Source organism: Rhinolophus ferrumequinum, chromosome 3, assembly GCF_004115265.2.
Source record: "Rhinolophus ferrumequinum isolate MPI-CBG mRhiFer1 chromosome 3, mRhiFer1_v1.p, whole genome shotgun sequence".
Lineage (NCBI taxonomy): Eukaryota > Metazoa > Chordata > Mammalia > Chiroptera > Rhinolophidae > Rhinolophus > Rhinolophus ferrumequinum.
Genome location: NC_046286.1, coordinates 14,595,882 through 14,620,708, shown reverse-complemented (window position 1 = coordinate 14,620,708; position 24,827 = coordinate 14,595,882). Strand labels below are relative to the sequence as shown.

Genomic DNA, 24,827 nt, shown 5'->3' with positions numbered 1-24,827 from the left:
AATTGGGGCCCAGGGAAATTGGACAGCTTGCCTCAAGTCACACGGCCGGTAGTTGGCAGAAAACAACTTAGACTCAGGCCTGTCTGAGACCAAAGCCAGAACCCGCCGAGAGCTTTGTAGGCGAGAGATCCGGGTTGTCTGTCAAGTCAGAGTTGGTGTTCAAAGGGCCTGACAATCATCCACCAAATTCACCAGAACTCAGAGCCCCTTGGGTAACTGTGGTGGGAGCAGTACAAGTAGAGGTAGGGGTACCCACAGGCTTTGGAGTCAGACAGCTACTTGACTAGCCAAGGTTCCATTTCCTCCTCTGTAAAATACAACAATAGTACCTACTTCATAGGGTTGTTAAGAAAATAAGATAATACAGGAGAAACATTTACTACAGGGCCAGACATAGAGTAAGAGCTCCATAATGGAGGCATGTTATTGTCAATAGTAGTGTTATTAGAAATATAACCACCAAAAAGTTACGCACTCATTCAGTGAATAGAGGGCCCTGTACCAGTCACTGAAGTGCACAAATGAATCAAAAATAGCATACTGCTATCGTCTGATCAGTTCATTCTTTCCCCATTTGGAAAGCCCACTATAAGAAAGCAAGCCACCATTGGACGGCTGCCTGGAAGTTGTGCCATCATCAGAAAATAGTGATACGTGCCTTCAAGTTGCGACGGATTGGAGGGGCCACTTCCCTTCAAGCATCTTGGAATACTGGAACCAGGGTTCAGGACCGCCTGTCCCATGGACAGAAGAATTGGGGAGAGACTTGAGCACCTTCTAGGTGTCAGGCACGATGCTCCTTGCTTTCATTCAGGACAATGTCTCCCAGTGTGGAGCATGCCTCTTATTCATGGTGGAGGAGACGCTTTTAGGGAGCACTCGAGAGGCTCTCGGGTGTCATGAAGTCACAATATTAAATAACATGGACTCACTATGCAAGAGAAGAAATAGCCCTGTGGTGACAAACTCCAGCTCTAAAGACAAAGCACTTTGGTTCCCATTGTGTCTGGGTCCCTCATTACTGTTTCCCCAAAAATAAGACCTAGCCAGACAATCAGCTCTAATGCGTCTTTTGGAGCAAAAATTAATATAAGACGCGGTCTTATTTTACTATAAGACCAGGTAATATAATATAATTTATAAATAAATTTTATAAATTATTTTAAATATTTTCAAATAATTTAAAATAATTTATAGATAAATAATTTATAAATAAATTATTTTAAATATTTAAAAATAATTTATAAATAAATATTAATTTTTGCTCCAAAAGATGCATTAGAGCTGATTGTCCAGCTAGGTCTTATTTTCGGGGAAACACAGTAGCTGTGTGCTTTGAGCAAGTGATTTATTCTCTCTCAGCCTTGGTGCCTTCAGCTGGAAAAGTGATGGAAATAATAGGAGTACCTATCTCGAATGATTATGGAGGAGTTGCTGGGAACACATATAAAGAGGCACTCAACAAATTTTGCCCATGACTGTTATCCTCTGGCAATCTTCTTTATTAGAAGGAGAAAGTCTCACTTGGCTGTGCTGGTAGGTCTAATACTTGATAATCTGCCGTTAGGAAAAGTTAGCAAGCCTCAGGCCCAAAGAATTCCACAAGCAATACAGTACCTAGCTAGGACCATTGCTTTGTTTTGTGTGTGTGTGTGTGTGTGTGTGTGTGTGTGTGTGAGAGAGAGAGAGAGAGAGAGAGAGAGAGAGAGAGAGAGAGAGAGAAACTTCTAATTGTGGCAAGTAATACTGGTGTTTCATTTCTGATAGTAACAGAAAGCTTCCTTTTAAAATAAACGTATCTCAATTTTAAAACATCAACTGAAATGTAAATGTTTAGGAATAATAGGACAGGTAGCAAGTGGATATGGCAAACATCTTGACGGCGGCATTCAAATGATTCAAGTTTGGGAAACAACGCTGGGGCAGAGATGAGGCTTCAAAAACTGAAAAGTGATAGAGCCCAGTTTCCGTCATCCCCTTCTTCTAACAGGTCCTGCACCATTGCTGTAGTTTCACTCCCTGGAGTTGCACCCCAGGCTGAGGGATATAGCCCAGGCATCCTTGGCAGGACCAAGCTGTTTTTTGAGTCTTCTTAGAAACACAGCTACAAACTGTCTCTAGGTGTGGCCTACTTTTGCACATGGCTAACCTCACTCACGAGGTATCAGTTCCAACTACTTCCTTCCTTAGATGGCAATTGTGGCACCGTGCTGTAGCTCTTCATGTTCCAACCACATATTCAAGACATATGAGCATCTCGTGAAGCAGGAGAGGCCGAAAGCACATGAAGGATTCTGTTTCTACTGTGGCCCTGACTCTGTTTCTCACTTTAGAGAATGGGGGATTCTGGGCAGACATTGTTGGATAAACATTATTCTTTAGCACAGCTGTGGTGGCGGATCTTAGAAGTCAGTGAATTAGACAGCCCAGGGAATATGGCTTGGGAAAAGATGAAAATCATAGAAGTTGAAAAGTAGAAGTTCCCTAAAACTGTGCAACCCCACTATGCTGCTTCACACACCAGGGGAATGAGACTGGGAGGTAATTTGACCTGCCCAAGGTCATGTGCATCCCATTCAGAATATTACCATGTTTCCCTCTGGGCTTCTGAACCCAATTTGACCCTGGGCCTCATTAAAAATTCTTACCATGTCTTCTTTCTTCAATGGATAATTTAAAATAGAAATAATAATAAATATAACACCTCGTTGTATATGTGTAGCACCTTTCTTCCAATAAATGGTGTTCTTTTAGCTTGCCCACCCATGCTGCACAGAGCGGAAGTGTTTCCTCTGTGGACTCTGACATTGGTTACTGACTGGAGCCTAGCTTCCAGCCCACACACATACCCCTATCAAAGGTACAGCTCAGGGGACAAGGCTCAAATCCTACAGGGAGATCTGTTATTAGCTACTTTAGGGTGGCGTTAAAAAAAAAAGAAAGAAAGAAAAAAAGCCCTCGCACATAATATACATTAGAAATATGTTTAGAAAGCCAGACTTTTAACTGTTTCTAAAATTAACTGTTTTTCTTTTAACCATCTAATTCTTTGATTCTCCATGGAATAGTAGGTGCTTCTGTGTTTTTAGTAGTAGTTTTTGTTGTATTAGTCATGGTAGTATTAGCAGTAGAACAGAAGCAGTAGTAATAATTACCATCATTTATCAAACTTCTCCAAAGAAGGCATTTATGTTTACTATCTTATTTAATCTTCACAAAATCATAATGACATAATTATCATTCTACCTTAGTGACAAAACAAACGGAAGCTCGAAGAAGTAATTCGCCCAAATGCAAAAAAGTAGTTTTCTCTTTTTTTGACAATAGGTGGACTAGATTTTCAAAGAATCCCTAAGAGTACTAGGTAAAAGATAAAAACATTTTTTAACAAATGACGGTTTTGGCTAGAAAGTGAAGTAATTCCTTGGGCCCGAGAAATGACCATAAAGCCCAAATCCAAAGGAGCCATCAAGTGTTGGAGTCAGCATTTCCCACACCCAAGCGACAAAAAACCTGAAGCCCAAGATGGGTAAAAGGTCAGAGCAGAGACCCACAAACAAAGGGAAGAATACTGAGAGGCAACACTCTCAGTGAATGAACTGGGGAAACACCTACCCACAGAACAAGAAGATGGAGATACATGACCAGCTTGGCCTTAGCGCTAAGTGGAGCAGAAAAAGTAAAAACCTCCCCCTCCTTATTTATAATAACAGACCCGGACTTTGGAGTTTGGGGCCTGAATATATACAACTATCGTGGCTGAAAGAAAACGCTGAATTTTTAGTTTAAATTGGTTCCGACTTGGTGATACCCTCAGGCACCTGACAGAAGCAAATTCCAATCTTCTCTGGAAGAAAATACTTTTAAATGGGCCCTCAATGAATTCCTACACATTAAGTTACAAGGAAAATAAAATCTTTTTCTTTTTTTAAAAAAATCAGTAAACGCACAAGGAAATAAGCCACCCTGAGTGAGAGTCGGCTGAGATAAGAAACTCTAGAATAGGATCTTCAGAGACCATAGATACTGGGACTCATCGAACATAGAATACAAAATTAATGTGATTAATACGTTCAAAAATATGACAACATTGAAAGTATAACAAAAAGAAGAAAATATTATAACTGGTCAGGTTTTAAAAATGACCACGTAGAAATTCTACAAATAAAAACATGATAAATAAAATTAAAAGTTCAATGACTAGGCTGAAAAAGAAAATAGATGAACTGGATGGAATACTAAAGAGATTACACAGACTCTAATAGAAGGCGGGGGAAGCAATAAGAAATACAAAAATGTCTAGGAAATCTGAAGAATAGGGTGAGAATATTGTATAGGAAACAATAAAGCAATATTGAAAGAAATAATGGCTGAGATTCTCCAGAATTAATGAAAGACACCAGTGCATGGATTATGAAAGCCCAGAGAATCCCAAGCAGGATTATAAAAAGAAGTCCATTCATAGACATATTGTAATGCAGGGACTCAGCTCCTGCTCCCCACACAAGAACGCAGGATATGGTGAGGCCAAAAAGGAACAACAACGGAGCCATAGACAGGGGAGTCACACCACTACACTCTTGATGGCGGCTGGGTTGGAGACACAGGAAGCAGGAGCCACAGTCTGCCGTCCGTTTCTCTGCCAACTAACCAACCCCACTTGCTAGCCACAATCCGCGCTTACTAGCTTAGCCACAGCAGTTATATTAGTGGTTAATGGCTAACTGGTCACAGCTGATGGCCATCTACTACCTGAGCCATCACCTTTCCTTGTGAGGTCGAGAGCCTGGAAACTGCTCTCTGGGACTCTGTCCCCACACACGTCAAAGTGAAAATAAACACAAAGAGGAGACCTTAAAAGCAATCAGAGAGAACAAGCAAATTATCTAGAAAAGAATGACAAGCTGATGGCTGAATTCTTAAGAACAACAAGGAAAATGATGCATTAATATCACTCAACTAGTATCAACAACTATCAATTTTGAATTCTAAACAAGAAAAGCTATTTTTCAAAATGGGGGGCACAAAAAGTATTTCAAACTATCACACTGAGAGAATTTACTAACAGAACACTCTCACTGTAGGAACTTCTAGAGGACATGCATTTTAGAAAGAAGGAAATAATGCCAGAAGGCAGGTCAGAAAAGCAAGATGGTCAGTGAGCGAAGATAAATATGTGGTTAAATTTAAATAGAAATTGATGATGAGGGAGATCCAAGATGGCGGAGTAGATAAACACTGTGCCTGCATCCTTCTGTGAACAAATTAAAATTACACCTAACTAAAGAACAATCAACCTGGAGAATAATCTGAAGTCTAGCCGAACAGAAGTTTTACAAGTCAAGATACAAAGAAGCCATGTCGAGACTGGTAGAAAGGGTGAAGATGCAGAACAGGCCCCAAACCTCCATGTGGTGATTGAGAATCGGGAGGGATATATCAGCTGCAGAGTTTCCTCCCCTGACCTCTGCAAAGAGCCAGGGACCCCAGGCCCACATCAGACTCCCCAGCCCCAGTACTGGTGCTGGGAAGAGGAGCCTTCACAACATCTGACTGTGAAAAACAGTGGGGATTCCAACCATCCAGGTGGTAGGAAACACGGTGGAAAACCCTGGGGTCCTCTTAAACAGCCCATGCATAGACTCTCGCACACAGGCACTCACCTTGGGCTCTGGTGGAGAGAGAGTGACTCACGGGGCATGGGAGACATGGGTGGAGAGGGCGACTGAGTTGTGTGGCTTCCAGACAAGGATTGAAGGAGAGTCGGCATTTTCCCTGTGTGGAGTCCTTCCCCGCCACCTGGGCAGCTGGCAGGCAGGCGCCATCTTGCCTGTATTGAGCCCTCCCCTTACGCTTACGGCCACATCTGATTCTGATTGGTCTGGTGAGCTCCACAGCTCTGCCCTGCTGACAAACTAGGATCCCACCATACCCAACTCCCCCAACGCCTGAGGCACTTTCTTGAAAGCAGCCAGCCCCATGCATTGCACTGTTTCTTGGAAAACTATCAGAGTCCACGGGCCCCAGGCTGGCAGCAACTGGCCTCACTGTGCTCTGAGACTTTTGCTAAGTAGCTTTAGGCTCAGCACTGGCACCAAACCAGAATTTACGTTAACTTAGTGACCACAACTCTTCCCACTATAGTGACTCCCTAAAACCCTGCCTGACTCAACTTGCATACAGCAAGAGGCTTTATTATGGCTGAACCTTAAGGGAGCCAGCAGGTGGCATCAGGCTTTAAGGTGTGCTGGCATTTTGCATTTCCCAGGCCTCATACTGGTGGCAGATGTCCTCAGTTTGCAGCATGGCCTCTGCCACATGCCTACAGGGTTAGCACAAGGAACAAACAACAGTAGATCACTTTGTAACTCTTACCAGATAGTCCCCAGCCAGTCAAAGCAGTGGCTGGCCTGGATATGCACTGGAACCCCTCCCAAGAGTCCCCAGAACCAACATACTTAGAGGTTAACTTCAGACCACAGCAGAGCACAGCCCAATTAGCCCCACAAGTGGCACACCAAAAGGGCGGTCTCAACAGGCACCAGAGCCTGCTGGAGCAAATCCTACTCAGTGGGGTAAAACCCCGCACAGCAGCCTGTAAGCTATGGATGTGGCAAAACGCCATAGAAAGTCACCCTGAGGGTCAATCCCACCCACTGATATGCCAATAGCAACCAAGGCTCAGCTATAACAAAAGGGCACACGTAACCCACACAAGGGACACTCCTGGAGCATCCAGGGCAAGTGATCAGGGAAATTGTGTCCTGGGCCCCACAGGGTACCTACTACATAAGACCACCTGGCCAAGACTGGGGGACATAGCAGATCTACCTAATGCATAGAAACAAACAGAGGCAACCAAAATCAGGAAACAAATATATCCCAAATGAAAGAACAGGAGAAAACTCCAAAAAAAGAACTAAACAAAATGGAGTCAAGCCACCTACCAGATACAGAGTTCAAAATGCTGGTTATAACGATGCTCAAGGAACTTACTGAGAACTTCAACAAAGAGAGGGCAAGCATAAAACAAACAACATAAAAGTCATAAAAAAGAACCAGTCCAGAAGTGAAAAATACAATAACTGAAATGAAGAATGCACTAGATGAAATCATCAGCAGACTAGATAAAGCAGAGGATCGAATCAGCACTTTGGAAGACAAGGTAGCAGAAAACACCCAATTGGAACAGCAAATAGAAAAAAGAATCCAAAAAAATGAGGACAGTTTAAGAAACTTCAGGGACAACATGAAGCATAACAACATTTGCATCATAGGGGTACCAGAAAAAGAGGAAAGCAAGGGATTGAGAACATATTTGATGAAATAATGATTGAAAACTTTCCTAACCTGGCAAAGGAATAGACATACAAGTCCACGAAGTGCAGAGTCCCAAATAAGATGAACCCAAACAGGTCCACACCAAGAGACATTATAATTAAAATGGCCAAGGTTAAAGACAAAGAGAGAATCCTTGAAGCAGCAAGAGAAAGGCAACTAGTAACTTATAAGGGAGCTGCCATAAGATTGTCAGCTGATTTCTCAACAGAAACTTTCCAGACTAGAAGGGATTGACACAAAATATTCAATGTGATGAAAAGCAAGGACCTACAACCAATATTATTCTACAAAGCAAAATTATGATTGAGAATCGAAGGACAGATAAAGAGCTTCCCAGACGAGAAAAAGCTAAAGGAGTTTATCACCACCAAACCAGTACTACAAGGAATTTTAAAGTGACTGCTTTAATATTGGGGGGGAAGATCAAAATTATGAATACTAAAATGGCAATAGCTACATATCTATCAACAATTACTTTCAATGTAAATGGATTAAATGCTCCAATCAAAAGACATAGGAGGGCTGAATGGATTGAAAAAAACAAGACCCTTACATAAGATTCCTATAAGAGACTCACTTCAGATTGAAAGACACAAACTGAGTGTAAAGGGATGGAAAAAGATTATTACATGAACATGAAAATGAAAAGAACAAAAAAAATCTGTGGTAGCAATATTTACACCAGATAAAACAGACTTCAAAACAAAGGCTACAACAAGAGACAAAGAAAGACCCAGTAATTCCACTTCAGGGTATTTATCTGAAGAAACCCAAACACTATTTCCAGCGGATGTGTGCATCCATATGTTCATTGCAGCATTGTTTACAATGGCCAAGATGTGGAGGCAGCCTGGGTGTCTGTCAATGAAAGAATACATACAGAGGACGTTTATATATATATATATATATATATATATATATATATATATATATATATATATATAATATACTTAGTATTTATATATATATATATACTTAGTGTGTGTATATATATAGACACAACGGAATATTGCTTGGCTATGGAAGGGAATGTGTTCTTGCCGTCTGCAGTGGCATGGGTGGACCTGGAGGGAATTGTGCTGAGTGGAGTATCAGACAGAGAAAGACAAATGTAATGTGATTTCACTTATATGTGGAATGTAATGAACAAAATAAACAAACAAAACAGAAACAAACTCATAGATACAGAGAACATATTGATGGTTGCCAAATGGGAGGGGGGTTGGGGTGAGTGAAAAAGGTAAATGATTAAGAAGTGCGAATTGGTTGTTACACAGTAGTCATGGGGATTCAGGGTACAGCATGAGGAATATAGTCAATAATATTGTAGTAACTATGTATGGTGTCAGATGGGTGCTACGTTTGATGGGGTGATAGATGGGAGGGGGTTGGGGAACAGGGTGAAAAAGGTGAAGGGATTAAGAAGTGCAAACTAGAGATGGGGATGTAAAGTAAAGCACAGGGAATATAGTCAATAATATGATAATAACTATATATAGTGCCAGGTGGGCACTAGCCTAGTCAGGGGGATCATTTCTTAAATTATATAAATTAAATTAATATAAAATAATATTGAATGTCAACTGTAATTGAAAATTTAAAAAGAGGGAAAAGGTGAAGGGGAATAAGAGGTCCAAATTTCCAGGTATAAAACAAATAAGTCATGGGGATGTAATGTACAGTATAGAGAATATAGTCAATAATATTGTGATAGCGTGGTACAGTGTCAGATGGTTGCTGGACTTATCATGGTGTTTACTTCTTTGGGTACACAAATGTTGAATAAATATGGTGGCCCCTGAAACTAATATAATATTGTATGTTAGCTATATTTTAATAAAAATCTTTAAAAAATAAAATAAAATTGAAAGAAATTTTAAAAATTGATGAGACAGAATATTAATGATGTCTAATTTAAGAGTTTTTAAAAATCAAGAGAGAATCAAAATCCTGGATAACTGCACATAAAATTTGGAGGTGAGTAATTAGAATCCAAGTGTACTTTGCTTTTTTTTATTATTCAGAAAAAGCTCAAATCTATTGATTAACTTTCAATTCTATTATGTTAATGATGCATATTAAAATTTCTAAGGTGACCACTAAAAGAACTGGAATACAGGGGGGAAATTGGAATTGGGGGAATAGTTCAAAACAAGGAAGCAAAAGAGGGAAAAAAAATGAAACAGAAAACTAAAAGAATAAATATTACTAGAAGGTACAAAGCAAGAAGGTAGAAATGAATCCAAATAGTTCAATTACTAATAATGTAAATAGACTTTTTACTAATGTAAATGGACAATTACTAATAATGTAACTCTCCAGTTAAAAGACAAACACTATCAGCATAGATTCTGACCTGGATGGAATAGTTGGTCCAAGCTGAGAAGAAATAAGGCTCAGAAAGTAATCCAAGCAGCACCATGTCACATAGGGTCCTAACTGATTAGCTGAGTCATTTGACTTTGATTCACCAGTTCTGCTAGTGAGAAGCATGGGGCAGGAGACTATTGTTTCTCATTATAAGATTTCTCCTATTATTGTTTGAATGAATTTTTATTTAGTATATGCGTGAATAATATTGATAAACATTTCAAAGATTAAACAAAAGAAAAAGTATCTCAAAATAGGGAACAATCCTCTGGCTTAAAGATGATAGATAGGTGATGGATGGATGATGGATGGATAGATAGATATAGATAGATACATACATACATACATGATAGATAGATAGATAGATAGATAGATAGATAGATAGATAGATAGATAGATAGATATAGGAAATTTTCCTTCACACACTTCTATGTTGTTTGAATTTGGGGACGTTATTTGTTATTTTTGTGATTAAAAAAGCTCAAAACTTGGCAATGGTGTACTGTAGATTCTTAGGAAGGACTTGGGAATGGAATAATATTTGGGGAGTAGACTGCAAGATGGGTAGAAAGATCAGGAAACAAAGACCAGAATCAGAGAAATAAGTTGGAATAAACGATTGCCTGGACCATTGTGATAAATGTGGGATGGAAGAAAAGGATAAATCGAAAAGGAAAAAAAGTGATAGAATCTGTTGACTGTTCTTGTTCCTGCAGGTGAGGGGTAGTAAGAGCAATTGAGCTCTTAAATATGAAGCAAGAGGCAAAACTTACTTAATGATGATGATGGCAATGCCTGTTCTAGTCTGCTCCTGCAGAAGGATTCATTTCTAGCCCAAGCCAGCTCCACGGAATCTCTATTTGGAAAGCAAAAGACTCCTTATTGGACTTTCTGGACGGTTACACATGAGTGACCATACCAGCTTGATATCTTTCCTTGTAGTAATTTGCCATAGCAGAGAATGAAGCACCAAAAACACAAGCCAATTTGATTAGGATTTTAAAAAAAAAAAAAGTATTTGCACATTCTCCAAAGACCTTTCCTACACCTAGTCCACGATATTAGAGGAGCTGGACTGACCTTGGAATTTCAGATAAATTGTGTGGAGGGAGAGACCAGTGCCTTAAAGATGCCATTGGCCCTACCCTGAGACTGGCAGGTGCACTAGGACACCATCTTCCTGGTGCCACATTACCCCGTGGTTAGATACAAGACCCTAAGCTCCAAAAGGCAAGGAACCCATTACCTGAAAATGGAAGCACCTGTATTAGCATTTTGGTACTTCCAGAATCGTATCCACATTGGCCATTTCCCAGGCCCTCTAGAACTCCATTTGTGGGACCTGAGCCAGTCGCTTAGCCTCTCTGAGCTCTAGTTTCCTCATCTGTAAAATGGGGTGGCAATAACAGACTTCTAAAGGTTTGTTATGACAGTGAAATGGGATGATGACATGGAAATTGCTTGGCACGGTGCTTGGCCAATGTACTAACTTAGTACTCATTTTTAAAAATTAATTTTTGAGAAGAAAAGATCAAGAGAGCCCTTCTATTTCTGGAGACGTGCTCGTGGAAATGTAAAGGGAAGAAGATATAGGAAAAATAAAGGAAAGGTAAAACCACTGAATAGTAGAAAATTCTATTATTAGAATTTCCATTTCTCCTGAATAGTAGAAATGAAATAGAGGGATCTTCATGAATTCAGAAAATGTGTACCTGGGCGATTAAGGAAATTATGGTATCAGTGAGTAAAATAAAAATATCAGGAGGGGAAGTCGTGTCTCTGCACGAGGTTGTAAGATCTTGGAGGCAAGAAACGGTGCCTCTTCACCACAGCATTGAGCACAAGTTAAAAATTATTTTAGGTCTAAAACAACTAAAAGTATTTGTTGAATAAATAATGAATAAGTGCAAGAGTGAATGAATGAGGGGGGTGGGGGAAAGGAAGATGGGAAGGAGGGAGGGCAAACAAACCATCATCTAGCAGGCGTCCTCCCCTAAGCCTGAGAGAGCAGCTCTTGCTGAGGAGGACGCCCCACCAACGTTTTATCTGTTCCCAAACAAGATCGGACTTCTGAACCTTGAGGCCATTGGTACATTATTCACCAGAATCCTTTCCAAGTAGCTAACTTTGCCCTTGACTGTCACCCCGTTTCCTCACAACACTTCCTAAGGAAACAGGGAGCCCTGAGAAATGACCCCGGGATTAGTGGTGAGCGCAAAGAAACGTGGCTTCCCTAATTCCTGAAGCTTTGGTGCCAGCCCCGTTCCAATCCTGGTTTCCACCACCAAGCCTATCTGCTCCAGCGCCGTGGGCCGACTCCTACCCTGGCTCTCATCACTGGTACTAAAGTCATTTTAGAGAATCTTGTGCATGGAGACAGAATATGGCAGGAGGTATTTATTTTCCCTGAAGACAGTTTGTTCTTTCGATAAACAGTTTTATTTTATTTCATTAATGCCAATAGTGGATTGTGTTTTCTCATGATTAAGCTTCTTTATACACTACCCCACCCCCCCACCCCCCCTTCAGACTTTAGTTATAAATAGGAGCTCCTTTGTTCTGTCTCTTCTGGACAATAATTGGAAACATAAACTGGGGAGACACCCTCATGTCTTTCTGCATCTCTTGGTTGTTTCTCCACAAGTAGTCAGTCGCACAAACAAACAGCCTGCTTTGTTTGTGTTTTCTCTGGAGTCACAATTTCTTCCACTAAATGTTTACGCATTCCAGCATCTCAAGAACTTCAGGACCAAGATTGATGGCATTTTAATATTCGTTTGCACATGTGCACTTAATGTGCTTGGTTAATTAGAGTAATTAGTTGTCTTTTCATCCCAAGGCCGTTGCTGAAATTAAAACAGGGCTGTTATTTCTTTTAATGGACTAACTGAAGAATTTTTATTTTGAAAGTGAGTCAGGACTGACAGACATGAAGGTCTGTTCTGCAACAGAGGAGGAAGGGACATGGATTCTGAGGATCCGTGGGGGTCTTTCAGGAAAGTTCCCAGCCTCATTTAGTCCCTCCAGATTTCCATCTGTCAGTAATTACAAAGTTCAGGGTGATGAAATGTATCACCCAAACTAAGGCACTTTTAAGAATAAAATGAGGCCTCATTGGGACAACAGTCCTAAATAGAGACTGTCCCATCAAACAAGGAGTGTCCCATCGTCACTCTACCTCACGAATGGATCGCTCTTTACACAGAACAATCACCCATTTGACTCCATCGGCTTCTCACCCTGAACCATGAGGGAGGGATCATTCCCACCTAACTGATGAAGTAACTGAGGCTCAAAAGCTAAGCCACTTGCCCCAAGCTCACCAAGCAGTGGACAAAGCCATGCTCAAGGCCAGCTCTCTCTCAAACCAGCGTTCTTCATCCATCACCACACAGGTCCACATTCCTTCTGGTCAGCCGGGAAGGGCCACAGGGGTGAGTGGTAGCATGTGAGCATGTGTGGCAGAACCAGAAGGTGGGTGTATGGCAGAGGGAAGAGCTGCATTAAGGAGGGGGCGGGATGTCCTAGCCAGGAAGACTCTCGGGCAGCAGGATGAGTTTCTGAAAGAAGCCGACTTTCTCTACGGGGCCTCAAAGACGGCTGACGTGGTGTTCTGGCCCAGCTTCCCAACCCTCAGGCATGGAGGTGGCTCAGATGAGCTCCACGGGTCCTTATACGGCCAAGGTAGCTCTAACAATAAAGGCTAAGACTGTTGTGACAGAATTTTCCAGATAAATTTTGACAAATTCCTGGACTGAGAGTGCTAGCCATAATTCAGCCGTCATCGGTGGGCTGTCCCGGTTATTCTCTGTCACGCTCATATGTGATTCACCTACTAGGTAGCACTGACTGTCTCATTGCTACCTGTTGCTTCTCTCCTGCTCCCACGTCTTTCCTGCTGGGTGAAGACAAAAATGCTCCACTCTGCTTTACTAATTCCCTCTGATATCGGCATTTCTATCTTCACAATTTGGCGTCCCTGTGAAGTTTCCTTTTGTACATTTCCCTGTTCCTGTTTCCCCATTATTCAGGTATCATCACTCAATAACCATTCGACAGCTGTAATGCTTTTCATATGGAAAGAATTGGTTTTTTATTGATGGCAAATGTTGTGATGAACTTCCATGCCCACTTGGAGCCAGAGGAGCTTTTCCCTGGGTGAACCACACTCAGATGTGGTTGCAAGAAATGTCTTTGGAGTGTGGACTGAGATGTACTTTGGGGAACAGGTCTTGTGGCGGAGAGAAGGGAGCAACCTTTCCCTTTATTAAAATCTCATCAATCAAAACGTACAATAGCAACATTATTAATAACGCTATAGTTGCATGGCACTTGGTATTTTTCCAAGCACTTCCCTGGAATCCTAAAAGGAAGGTAGGGCGGATATTGTTATTTCCATGTTACAAGTTAGGCAACATTGTAACAGCACTGACTGGCCTTCTGAGCAACGAATCAGTTGATAAGCCGGTCAAGTGTCCCACACTTTTAGCAGGCAGGAAAAGCGGTCTTTGAGGGTCCTAGATGCTCGCTATACATCAGGAGTCCTTCCCAAGCTAAACACTTCTCAAGGTCCCCTCTGTCCATTCCAAACAGAAGAGCATGACCACCACGTCCAGGCACGGTGCTCACTTCAATGCCACCTGCGATGCAATTAAGCGTCCTGACACCTAATCCAGATGCAGCGGGAAACTAAGGATTATTTAGCAACATATGCCATCAGCATCTGGTGTGGCGGACAGAATGTGAATGCCACGTATTGACTGTCCCAGACTAGGACCACTCTCCACTGGAACTAACAAGAGAATGGCAAACATTGGATGATGCTACTGGATCCCATCCACGTTAGCAATTGGCTACTTTGGACCCCAGCCCACCCGGGCACTTCTCAGAAGCCGGCCTCTGCACCGGCCGTGGCAAAATAAGAGGACTAGACAGGAACCAGACAGGAACTTGGAAAACACGGTGGCTACCACCAGCACCCTTTTATTAACACGGAAGCTAAAGCCTCAAGACTATGAGGGGACTTGGGCTAATTAGCAAGGTGAGCGGTGCTAAGAACCCAGGACCCTGACAGAGAATGTGGCTTTCTTCACTCAGCCTCCCAGGCCGAATACGCTGCTTTTCCAACTCACCCTGCCTGACTTCTCCTCTTTCCTCTTAACCTGTTGGCTCTCCCTTATTACTTGTCCACAGCTGGTGCTGAGAGACTCACCAGTCTATCTGAGTTAAGAAGAGTATTTTTCTACAGGTTTGATTTCTCCATGCCCCTCCTATCCTCATATCCAATCCTTCGTTATGAAGGAACAAAGCTCCCTGAGCATCACGTTGTCCAAGGAGCACTTGGAGGTGGTGTGAACCGGCAGGATGCTGTACCTCCATGAGAAGGTGTGTGCTCAGCATCCAGCTGGCACGTCCCAAGGGGTCACTATGGGATGTGTCCAGATAGCTCAGCTTCAAGTTTGTTCTGGTCCCAGGCACACTGGATTCCCCAGGAATATGTGGGAAGGAAAGGCGTTTTTGTTTCTAGGCCAACTGCTTCCATTATTCACGGACGTCCCTCACCACCAGATCCACAGCCTCGTTGCTTGTGTTACTAACTCGCGCCTCATGTAACACTCAGACTCTTTGGAGCTCAGATCTTTTGTCATTTCAGACCTAACCCTCCCTGGCTTGTGGTTCAAGGGAAATTTTCCTGCTTAACCTTCTTGGCTTTCTCTAGTCCTTCGTCTGCTCCTTCTGTTTTGCTTGGCTTATGAAATGTCGTATTTCATTCTAAGCCAACAGGCTGCCCCTGTATCAATTCAATTTCAGTCACAGACTATTGAAGACAGTGCCTAACCAATGGTTAGCATCTTTAAACACTAAGATAATAGCAAAGTCCCTCCAATGGGTGTAGAGCTAATTACCCATGCTACGTGCAGGGTTCTTAATTTGTATCTTGTGTAGCAAGCTAAGGAACTTATGGAGAGTTTCCTCCTCAACTTTCCCTCAAAAATCAACCATCTGGTGCTAGTACCACCACCGTTTGGTTAAGAAGGAAGCCAAAGCCACCAGCTGGAGCAGTTGTGACTGGTAAGGCCCTGATTTCATGGCTTTTACGGTCGCACAGCTGCTGGATTTGCTCACTGAAATCATTTTCCCTGAGAAAACGTGGTAGAATATCGGCTAGAGCAATTCTTTGAAATTAGGTGGAATTGATTGGAATCTTTCATTGACCTTGGGCAATTGTCACCCTTTTTGAGCTCGGTACTCATATCTCCCATGTAAGGTCACGGTCAAGATTACATCAGATAATGTACATAAAGTACACAATGTGTGAAAATACATGCTGTGTCTAGCACAGTGTTCATCTCATCCTCTGTCCTTCCAGCATCTGTCCTGATGGGTCCTCCTTTCCCAGTGTGGCTTCTCTCGGGTTCTCCTGATGAGGAGAGCGTAAGGGTGGCTTCCTCGTACAACCATGGCCATTGCTCTTTACAGTGGACGTGTCAAGACCTAAGTATCTATTTTGGGCCAGACACTGTGCTAGACACAGCATGTATTTTCACACATTGTGTACTTTATGTACATTATCTGATGTAATCTTGACCGTGACCTTACATGGGAGATATGAGTACCGAGCTCAAAAAGGGTGACAATTGCCCAAGGTCAATGAAAGATTCCAATCAATTCCACCTAATTTCAAAGAATTGCTCTAGCCGATATTCTACCACGTTTTCTCAGGGAAAATGATTTCTGCAGGCTGCCCTTACCTAGCACAAGAACTTTCACCATAAGCCAGGTTTTCTCCTTTACCTGTGTATTTAACTAATTCTTTTTTTTTTATCATATTGCCGAAGTTGACGATCAGAGCTCTCCCTTCAGGAGTGTAGACCCAGTGACCATTTATAATGGTGACCAGCTCTCGAATTTCAATGAACAGAACAGCTTGCAGTGGAATGATCGAACCTGAAACAACAAGTCCTCCAACTTCAGCAACATAGCCCAAAGAATAGCTCTTCCCAAATGTAGTCTAAAACAGTGCATTTGTGGTTTCTATTTGGGCTCAAAAGTTATAAAGGGGCTCCAGCATCTCTAGAGAGGCCCTAAAGAAGGTCCCGAGGCCCTTTGCCGAAGCAGGAAGAACAGGAGAGCTAGAGCCAGTTCACACCAGCATATGAGCGCCAGCTGTGTGCATCGCTTCTCAACTCTGGTTTTAGTGACGTCTTCTTGGTAACTTGAACTTGACCATGGCGGGAGTATTCATACCACAGAAATTGGCAAACTGCAAATAAGAGCTTTTGTTTTCTCCTTCTCCTTCCCTTTTTAGGAGAGCCAGTGATGAAACATTTACAGCATTTGCAAGAACAAGTATTATGAGAAACAGCAGAGTAGCCAGTTTATGTGGTGGTCCGTGAGAGGCTCCCACCAATCCCACCTGCTCAAGACTCACTTGCCACGTTGTCCCCCCACCAGCCAGGGCTGTCCTCCCAGCCTGGGCCTCTTCTCAGGACCAGACCACAGAGGCAAAGGCTCTCCTGGAAGGTTCCGGTTATCACGCCCATCTAGGACGCCACTTGTTGACCAGATTTTCCCTCTTGCCCTGCCCCGCCCCCAAAGTGGTATCCAGTATTCCTTTAACCTATGAGGGAACTGTCACTTGGAAGCACTGGGAGGCTAGGGAAGGACACAGGGGGACCACAGTTCCATGTTGAGGAAGACAACATCTAAGTCTGAAGCTTTCTCACTCCCTAGATTCCTGGCTGTGGGAGAGAGCCTACAGGAACAGTGGGGAGAAGTTTGCAGAATCAGGAAGCTGCGTTAAAACCACAAACTACCAAGTTCCTGGGTTTAGGGATTTCACATCCCGTTGTACCGTAGAGCCTCCTCCTTCCTGAGAAGGACCCCGATTTCTTATTTCCCTCTCACTCAGCTCCACCTTGTAGGTGAAGGATCTGAGGAAAAGAGTGGCAGAGGGAAGCCAGAAAGAAATAAGAGGAAGAGAAACAGGGGGTTGAGGTAAAGCCAGAAGCAGAGGAGGAGAACAGGAAATAACACCTTTGCTTTGGAAACCAGAAGAAGGAAGAAGGAACGGGTGGGGCCGGGAGAGGATGAAGACTGAGACAAAAGTCACCATTTACGTACTTCTACCACAAAGGCATTTCTAGCTTGACTTCAGTGTGCATTCAGTACCCAGATGAACCATCCTAAAACACTGCTTTGATTGGATCACTGTCAAAAACTTTCAGTGGCTTTCTGTGGCCCCAAATCACTAGCTTTGCATCTAAAGTCTCCTGTATCTGGCTCCAGTCGCCCTTCTGGAACACATCGCCTTTTCTCCCCACCCTAGCTCCTCCCAAAAAGTTCCTCTTACTTCTCAGATATTCACACTTTCCTCCCACTGAGCTGTCTGCAGAGAACTCTTCTAAATTAGACGAGACTTAAGAGGCATAGCAGTAATGCAATATGTGATCCTTGATAGAATCCTAGTATTTTTTGGGGTGTGTGTGTGATACCGTCTAATGTTTATTTTATGTTATGGCAGGTACATTTGAATTTCAAAAATTTAAAACCTATAAAAAGTGGTTAGGGACTAACAAGAGTTAATAAACGTCTAAGATTGTTTATTATACAGTGGGGTACAATGGTAGTGCTAAGGCAATAGAGCGCCATGGATGTGAGTCCAAAAATTATCACCAGGCTTTCTACAAGCAACAACATATGCTGCTGTTATAGAATTGTAGGACATAGTCTGCTGCTAATCCTAAGTAGTCCTTTAACGTGTTTTTTTGTGTGTGTGTTTTTTGTAATTTTTATTGGGGAATATTGGGGGAACAGTCTGTTTCTCCAGGGCCCATCAGCTCCAAGTCGTTTTGTCTTTCAATCTAGTTGTGGAGGGCGCAGCTCAGCTCCAAGTCCAGTTGCCATTTTCAAGGAATTGAACCAGCAACCTTGTTGAGAGCTCCTGCTCTAACCAACTGAGCCATCCGGCCGCCCTCCTTTAACTTTTTCAATGTTATACAGTATTACAGTATTTAGTTTGGCAAATGTTTCAGAATAAAGTAGAAATGTATTCATCACATCACAGAAAGGCACACCCAGTTTTGTTTTCAATAAGAACCACAGGTACAGATCAGAACTCTTCCCCAAATGAAATAATTTATACACCGATGAATGCTGTAATATCATTATCTAAAATAATCAATTTTAGACTATCATTTGTTTGGAAAACATATTATCTCTGTTTTTGATATTTGATAATTTAAAAAAGCCTAGAATTTTTTTAAGTAGCGACAAAGAATATTACCGGGAATATTTGAGAAATTTAATATATTACTATTCAGTATATGTACTATTTATTTTATATAGTAACATAGTATTTTAATATTTAAATAATCAGAGGTAATATTATTTTATCAAAGTTTTCTGGGTGTGATCATTGTATTCTGGATATATATAATGCAGTATTTAGGTGGGAAGTGACATGATATCTGGAAGTTACTTAAAATGGTTGAGAAAAGAGAGAGGGAATAGATGCGGTGAAATGTTAAGTGGTCAATAGCCTAGGGGAAGAGTATTTATTGTAAAAGTCTTTCAACTTTTCTGAAGATCTGGAAATGTTCACAATAGAAAGCTGGATTAAAAATAAAATAACAAATAAAGCCTAATGTCCTCCACCCACCACCACCTACAGCTTCCCCTGTCACCTCAGCATAAAATCCAAAGGGCTTCACAACCTACTTACTAGTGGTGGTCTGTGAACTGGTCCTGGCTCCACCTTTTACCTCTCCTCAGCTCTCTCACTACATTCCAACCACAAGAGCCTCCTGATTGGTATAGAACCAAGCGGGGGCATTTTAACTGGGGAAATAGATGGTAAATATATCAGCAGATAAATATAAGATCGGTTTTTGTTAGTGCAAAAAGAAAGACAAAGCATGTGCCTGCCTCAGGGCCTTTGCACTTACGGTTCCTATTGCTGAAACAGTTTCCCCTGGGATTACGTTTCCTATTGCTGAAACAGTTTCCCCTGGGATTATAGTTTGCTTGCTCACTTTCTTCAGGTTTCTAGTCAACTGTGACTTCTTTAGAAAGATCTTTCCTAGCAACCCTGTCTCAAACAGTATCCCCACCTACTCCATTACTATCCTTTCTTTGCTTTTTGTTTATTATGCCAAGTGCTTATCACACCTTGGCCTTATGCTACTTATTTTATTATAGGATTACTGTTTATCCGAGTTTGTTATTGTCTCTGGTGTCTAGAACTGTGGGAGGTATATATTTTATATTATGTAAATAAATGAGTGAATAAATGACTTGCTCTTTATATATCATGCCTGCCTAGGTACTGTTGGCTACCTTTCCATGTATACGTATCATATAGCGCACCTGGTTCTGGCAAGTTACTTTTTTAAATTGATTCTTTTTTATTTACCACTTGTCTCAGTGACAATAAACATAATCATTCTCATCATAAACTAATTTGAAAAGGTAATTTTCCAATTAATAAATATACACTTAAGTAAACTGTGCTCTTAAGATAAAATAATTATAAAAGCTGCTGGCAAGATCTAATGAAAAATCTGATGGTCTAAACAAGAAAAATTGACAAGCACAATTCCCCCATAAGAACACTGGTAAATTACTTTTGATTTAATAATTTTGCCTATGGATAATTTTAGGCATCGTATACACAAATTCTCCCTGTGGAAAGTGCAAAATGAGAGAACGAAACTGTGTTTAAATCCTGGCTCTACCATTTACTGTTTTTAGAACCTCAGCCAAGTTGCTTAACCTCTCTGAACCTTTATCACTTTACCTGTAACATGATTACCCACCATACTTTGCAAGGCTATTGCATTAAATAAGCTCAAGTATGTGAGTGCAGTTTGTGAACTATAAAGTACTGTAAAAACAGTCTATTATTTTACCTCTGAGAAAGATTTGGAGAAAATACACACCTCAAGTACCATTAAAAGTATTTATAAGCCTAGCAAGAGTGCTAGTGATAAAACTATACTTACTCTCTCAAGCCGCACCGTCCAGTAGAACTTCCCACAATAATGCAAGTATTCTATATCTGAGCCATCTAAATCAGTAGCTATTGGTCACATGTGGCTATTGGGTGCTTGAAATGCAGCTAGTGTGACTGGGGAACTGCATTTTACATTTATTTAATTGTATTTCACTTTGTTTAGATTTAAACAGTCCTATTGTGGCTGGAGGCTACTGCATTGGATAGCACAGTCCGAAGGCATCATTCCTTCAAAGATGTTTAGCAGAAAACTTCTTGGCCTTAACAACGAAGGGACTAGGTTTTGCTAGCATCAAGAAGCCTAGTGATAGAAATCCTGTGGCTTAGAAAATGAAAAACTGTGGAATGCAGTGAAGACAGGAAGAAAAGGAAAGGAGAGGATGGCTTCTTTGCCCTGCGGCTATGCTTATTTTGAAAAAGCAAACAGAACCTCCCTCTTTGGAATTCCACTGTCCCTTATTTGCTGTGTGACTTCAGAAAAGCCATTTAACCTCTCTGAGCCTCAGTCTATTAAGTATAAAATAGGAATCGTACTGCCTACTTCATAGAGTCGTTGTGAGGCTGACAGGAAACAGGTTAGTGATCCAGGCTCCTAACACAGTGTCCCGCACAAAGCACGCCCTGAGCTCTCGCTCATTCTCCTGCCACGCCTGGAGCGCAAGGAGATGCGGGTGGGCAGCACGTTGATTCACGTTTCCTGCCACAGACCACATCACTGCTGGGCTGCCTAGGTGTGAATGGGGGCATCACTTTAGCCATATTCAGCCTCAAGGCAGCCTGGACTGGTGCACACCCGCCTCCCTCCTTCCTTCCATTCAGGCCTCCTGAATGCCCTCATCTCACCCGGCGCTTGGGTCTGAAGATCTCTGAGGGCTTCAAAGACTCCTCTCTGGAGTCAGCACAAACCATGTTCCTTCTGGGAATGTACACAGGTGGGGGGACGGCTGGAGGGTGGGGCCCTACCTCCTGTCAAAATGCGGCCGCGACTCGCTCTGCTTGGCACTCAGGGAGATTTGCCTGCACTGACACTTCCTCTGCTGTGCATGGAAAAATGTGAAGTCTAGTTCGTCCCCATATGGGGTCTTGCGTGTCCGCTGGGGCAGTGTCACTCTAGCTATAAAGCAAGTCGTGGTGGTGGTGGCACTTCTCAAGTGTGGCAAATAAAACTTTAAAGCAAATTGGTTCAAACTATACTTTCCCCAGGATTATCCAAGATAGTCCCATTTTTAATGAATGTCTCCATAAACCTTCAAAATGCCCCAGAGATCAAATGCCTGAATCTCACCTCGCGGAGTACCTGTCTCCCCTAGAAGCAGCACCAAAACCCTTTGTTAGACGGTGGGTTCTTCGTGTTCAGAAAGCATAATCACTGTATGTGAAGGTTTAACAACACAGTTGCCAATTCTTTGACACTCCTCCCTCGAGAGCTAAGGTCCCCTCTCCTTGATCTGGGTGGGCTTGTGTCTGTTTTGACCAATAGAGTATGGCAAAAGTGACACCATGTGACTTTGTGACTTTCTGAGGCTATGTCATTAAAAGCCATGTAACTCCCACCAGGTTGGCTGGGACACTTGTTCTCAGAGCCCGAGCAACCACGGAAGAAGTCCAACTACCCTGAGGCCCTCCAGGAGGCAGTCCCAGCTACGACCATCCTCCACCCAGCCCAACCCAGACACCCGACCTATGAGTGAGGACGCCCCCAGCCTTTCAAGTCTTCCAAGGTGAGGTCACAAACATTTACAGTGGAGAAGAGCCATTCCTGCAGTGCCTGTTCAAATTCTTGATCCACAGAATCTGTGAGCACAACAAAATGTTGTTCTCTTGCATCACTACGTTTTTGGGGTGATTAATTGCTCAGTAACAGATAACGGGGCCCCAATACAATGTCTCATAGAACTCAGGCTTCCTGATTCCCAGCTCAGCTGGAAAACTGAATGCCATAAACGGAAATGCCCTGGCAGTTGGTGGGCCTATGAAGTTCGTTCCCGCGGCTGCTTGTTGATAAAAGGGAGGCAGAGTTGGAGAGGCATCAATGTTGTCTGGAGTAGAACTGATGGGGGAGGGCGGGCAGGCAAGAAGGAGACATTGTATTTTTAACTTTATTAATCATTCTGAATTCTGATCTGTAAAGCAATTCAATTTTTCTATAGAAGGAAGAAGCTGATAGAGGAGCAAGGACTTACTACGCAATGTGATTCCGGTGGATGGCTTTATTCCAAGATTTTCACATTGAAATTTGCTGATGTTTTAGGTGGGTTTGTTGTTGTTGTTGTTGTTGTTGTTGTTGTTGTGTATTTTATTGTCATGTTTTGTTTTCATGTTTTGCTAGCATTTTCTCTACTGGTCATCTCATGTTCTTCAGGGACATTTTGAGGTGCCGTGTTGTGGCTGCAATGAAATGTTCTTTCTGTCCTTAGAGGAACTTAAATGTCGAGGAAAGGAAGGAAGAGCTCTGGGCCAAGAGGAGGAACAAGGAGTCACCAACACGTTGCTTAAACTTGGGCAAATCAGTTTAACATCCCCAGGCCTCAGTTTGGTCCTTTGCAAATTGGATTCAATGATTTATAAGGTCCTTTTCTAGGAAAGAAGTTAGTATTTATAAATGCTTATTACCCTGTGGCAAGCCCACTGCTAGGCCCTCTATTTAGAGTCTTTTATTTAATCCTAAAAAAGTCTTAAGAACCAGCATCCCCTTTTTGCATATGAAGACATGGAGGCTCAGTGACGGCTCAGCAGCTGGGAGGAAGAGGGGTGGAATTCCAGAATCAACATGGCCACCCCCAGGGAACGCTCACTCCCCTCTCTGCCCCCACAGTGTTTCCCACACCTTGTGCCCACAGGCTTCTGGTTCTTCAGTCTGTAATTCTCCCTAGTTAGGAGGGAGGGTCCTAACTACATTCCTTTGTACTGTCATCAGCTACTTAAAGTGGCAAGAAACAATAGCCTCTTTCTCTGCTTTCCTGGCAGGGTGGCAGTTGGACCCTGCTGAGCCTCTGAGTGACAACCAGGGCGGCCCTTCCAGCCCAACTGCCCCAGGTGCCCTGGGCAAGTCTAGAGGAATCCTGCCACGCAGCTCTTTCCCCGACGCGGATCTCAAAACTGTTAAGTGCGGTGAACTTCTCTTTTCCCTTTACCGAGACTCCCTCAACTCTAGGTTATTTGACATATACTTGGCCCATCACAGGACTCAAGGAGGGGTAGAACGACTCCTTTCACAAAATACTAGGGACCCCTCTTTCCCTGCCCAACATGCACCTTCTCCCTCCCCAGGATGTCTCTGATCCTTGTGTTTTGATGAAGAGGGGGTCTGCCTGTAGAGCGATGTCTCCTGCCCCAAATCCCTTCTCACACACCTGTTACTGATGCCCGAATCCTGAAATAATCACCAAATATTGACAAATCCCACTGCCATCTGCACGGAGAGGGATCACTGAGAACTGCGATATCTCAGAGGAATGATTGAAGAGTGGTTCAAATCGTAGGCAGTTTTAAAGTAACTGTAAACCCTTTGCCTCTCCCCCTGTGAAGAGTTGGGGATCTACTTCCTCTCCCCCAACTCTGGGTTGACCCCGAGACTGGCTTTGACCAATGGACCACAGTGGAAGTGACCCTGGCCATCTCTTTTCCCACGGTGGACCTGAAAAGATGGGCCGCTTCCATGCTGGTGCCTCTGAGAGGCCTGTACCCTGGAAGAATTCTGACGCCCCTGGGGCCACCAGGTGGTGAGGAAGCCCCCACCAGCCCTGCAGCACTGCTCCACTGAGCAATACAACAGCTGTGGTTCTAAATCACCAAGTTGTGGCACAGTGTGTTAAGCAGAAATAGATAACTGAGAGAGGAGAAGAGGACTGGAGTCGCAGCTCACAGGGCAGATGACACATGCCGTCCTTGAGCAACGGGGTCTGAACCTTAAGGAAGTCTTTGTAGAGGAGCGGGGATCTAAAGGTTTATAGGAGGGGCGGAGTTGGATGTGTGAAAGGACACGGTGTGAGGGGAGGAAATTCTACAAGATCCAACTATTCCACAGGTCTCTGGGGAAATGTTCTGAATGCTGACAGGACTTCTCAACTGTTTCTACTACAGCCAACCTCCTGCAGAGAAC

The 24,827-nt window shown here is 42.8% G+C and overlaps 1 protein-coding gene across 5 annotated transcripts in view; it reads right to left on the bottom strand.

Moving 5' to 3' along the window:
* The window catches only part of RUNX2 (RUNX family transcription factor 2), a 325,498-nt gene that overhangs the window by 73,303 nt on the left and 227,368 nt on the right, over positions 1-24,827 (bottom strand). The window contains exon 8 of one of the 5 annotated variants that reach the window (XM_033100743.1): positions 10,485-10,567. The exons of the other annotated variants lie outside the window; for them this stretch is intronic. Within the exon in view, the coding sequence (XP_032956634.1) occupies positions 10,512-10,567 (56 nt within the window). The 3' untranslated portion in view covers positions 10,485-10,511. The remainder of the gene's footprint in view (positions 1-10,484; positions 10,568-24,827) is intronic. 5 annotated transcript variants of the gene reach the window in all.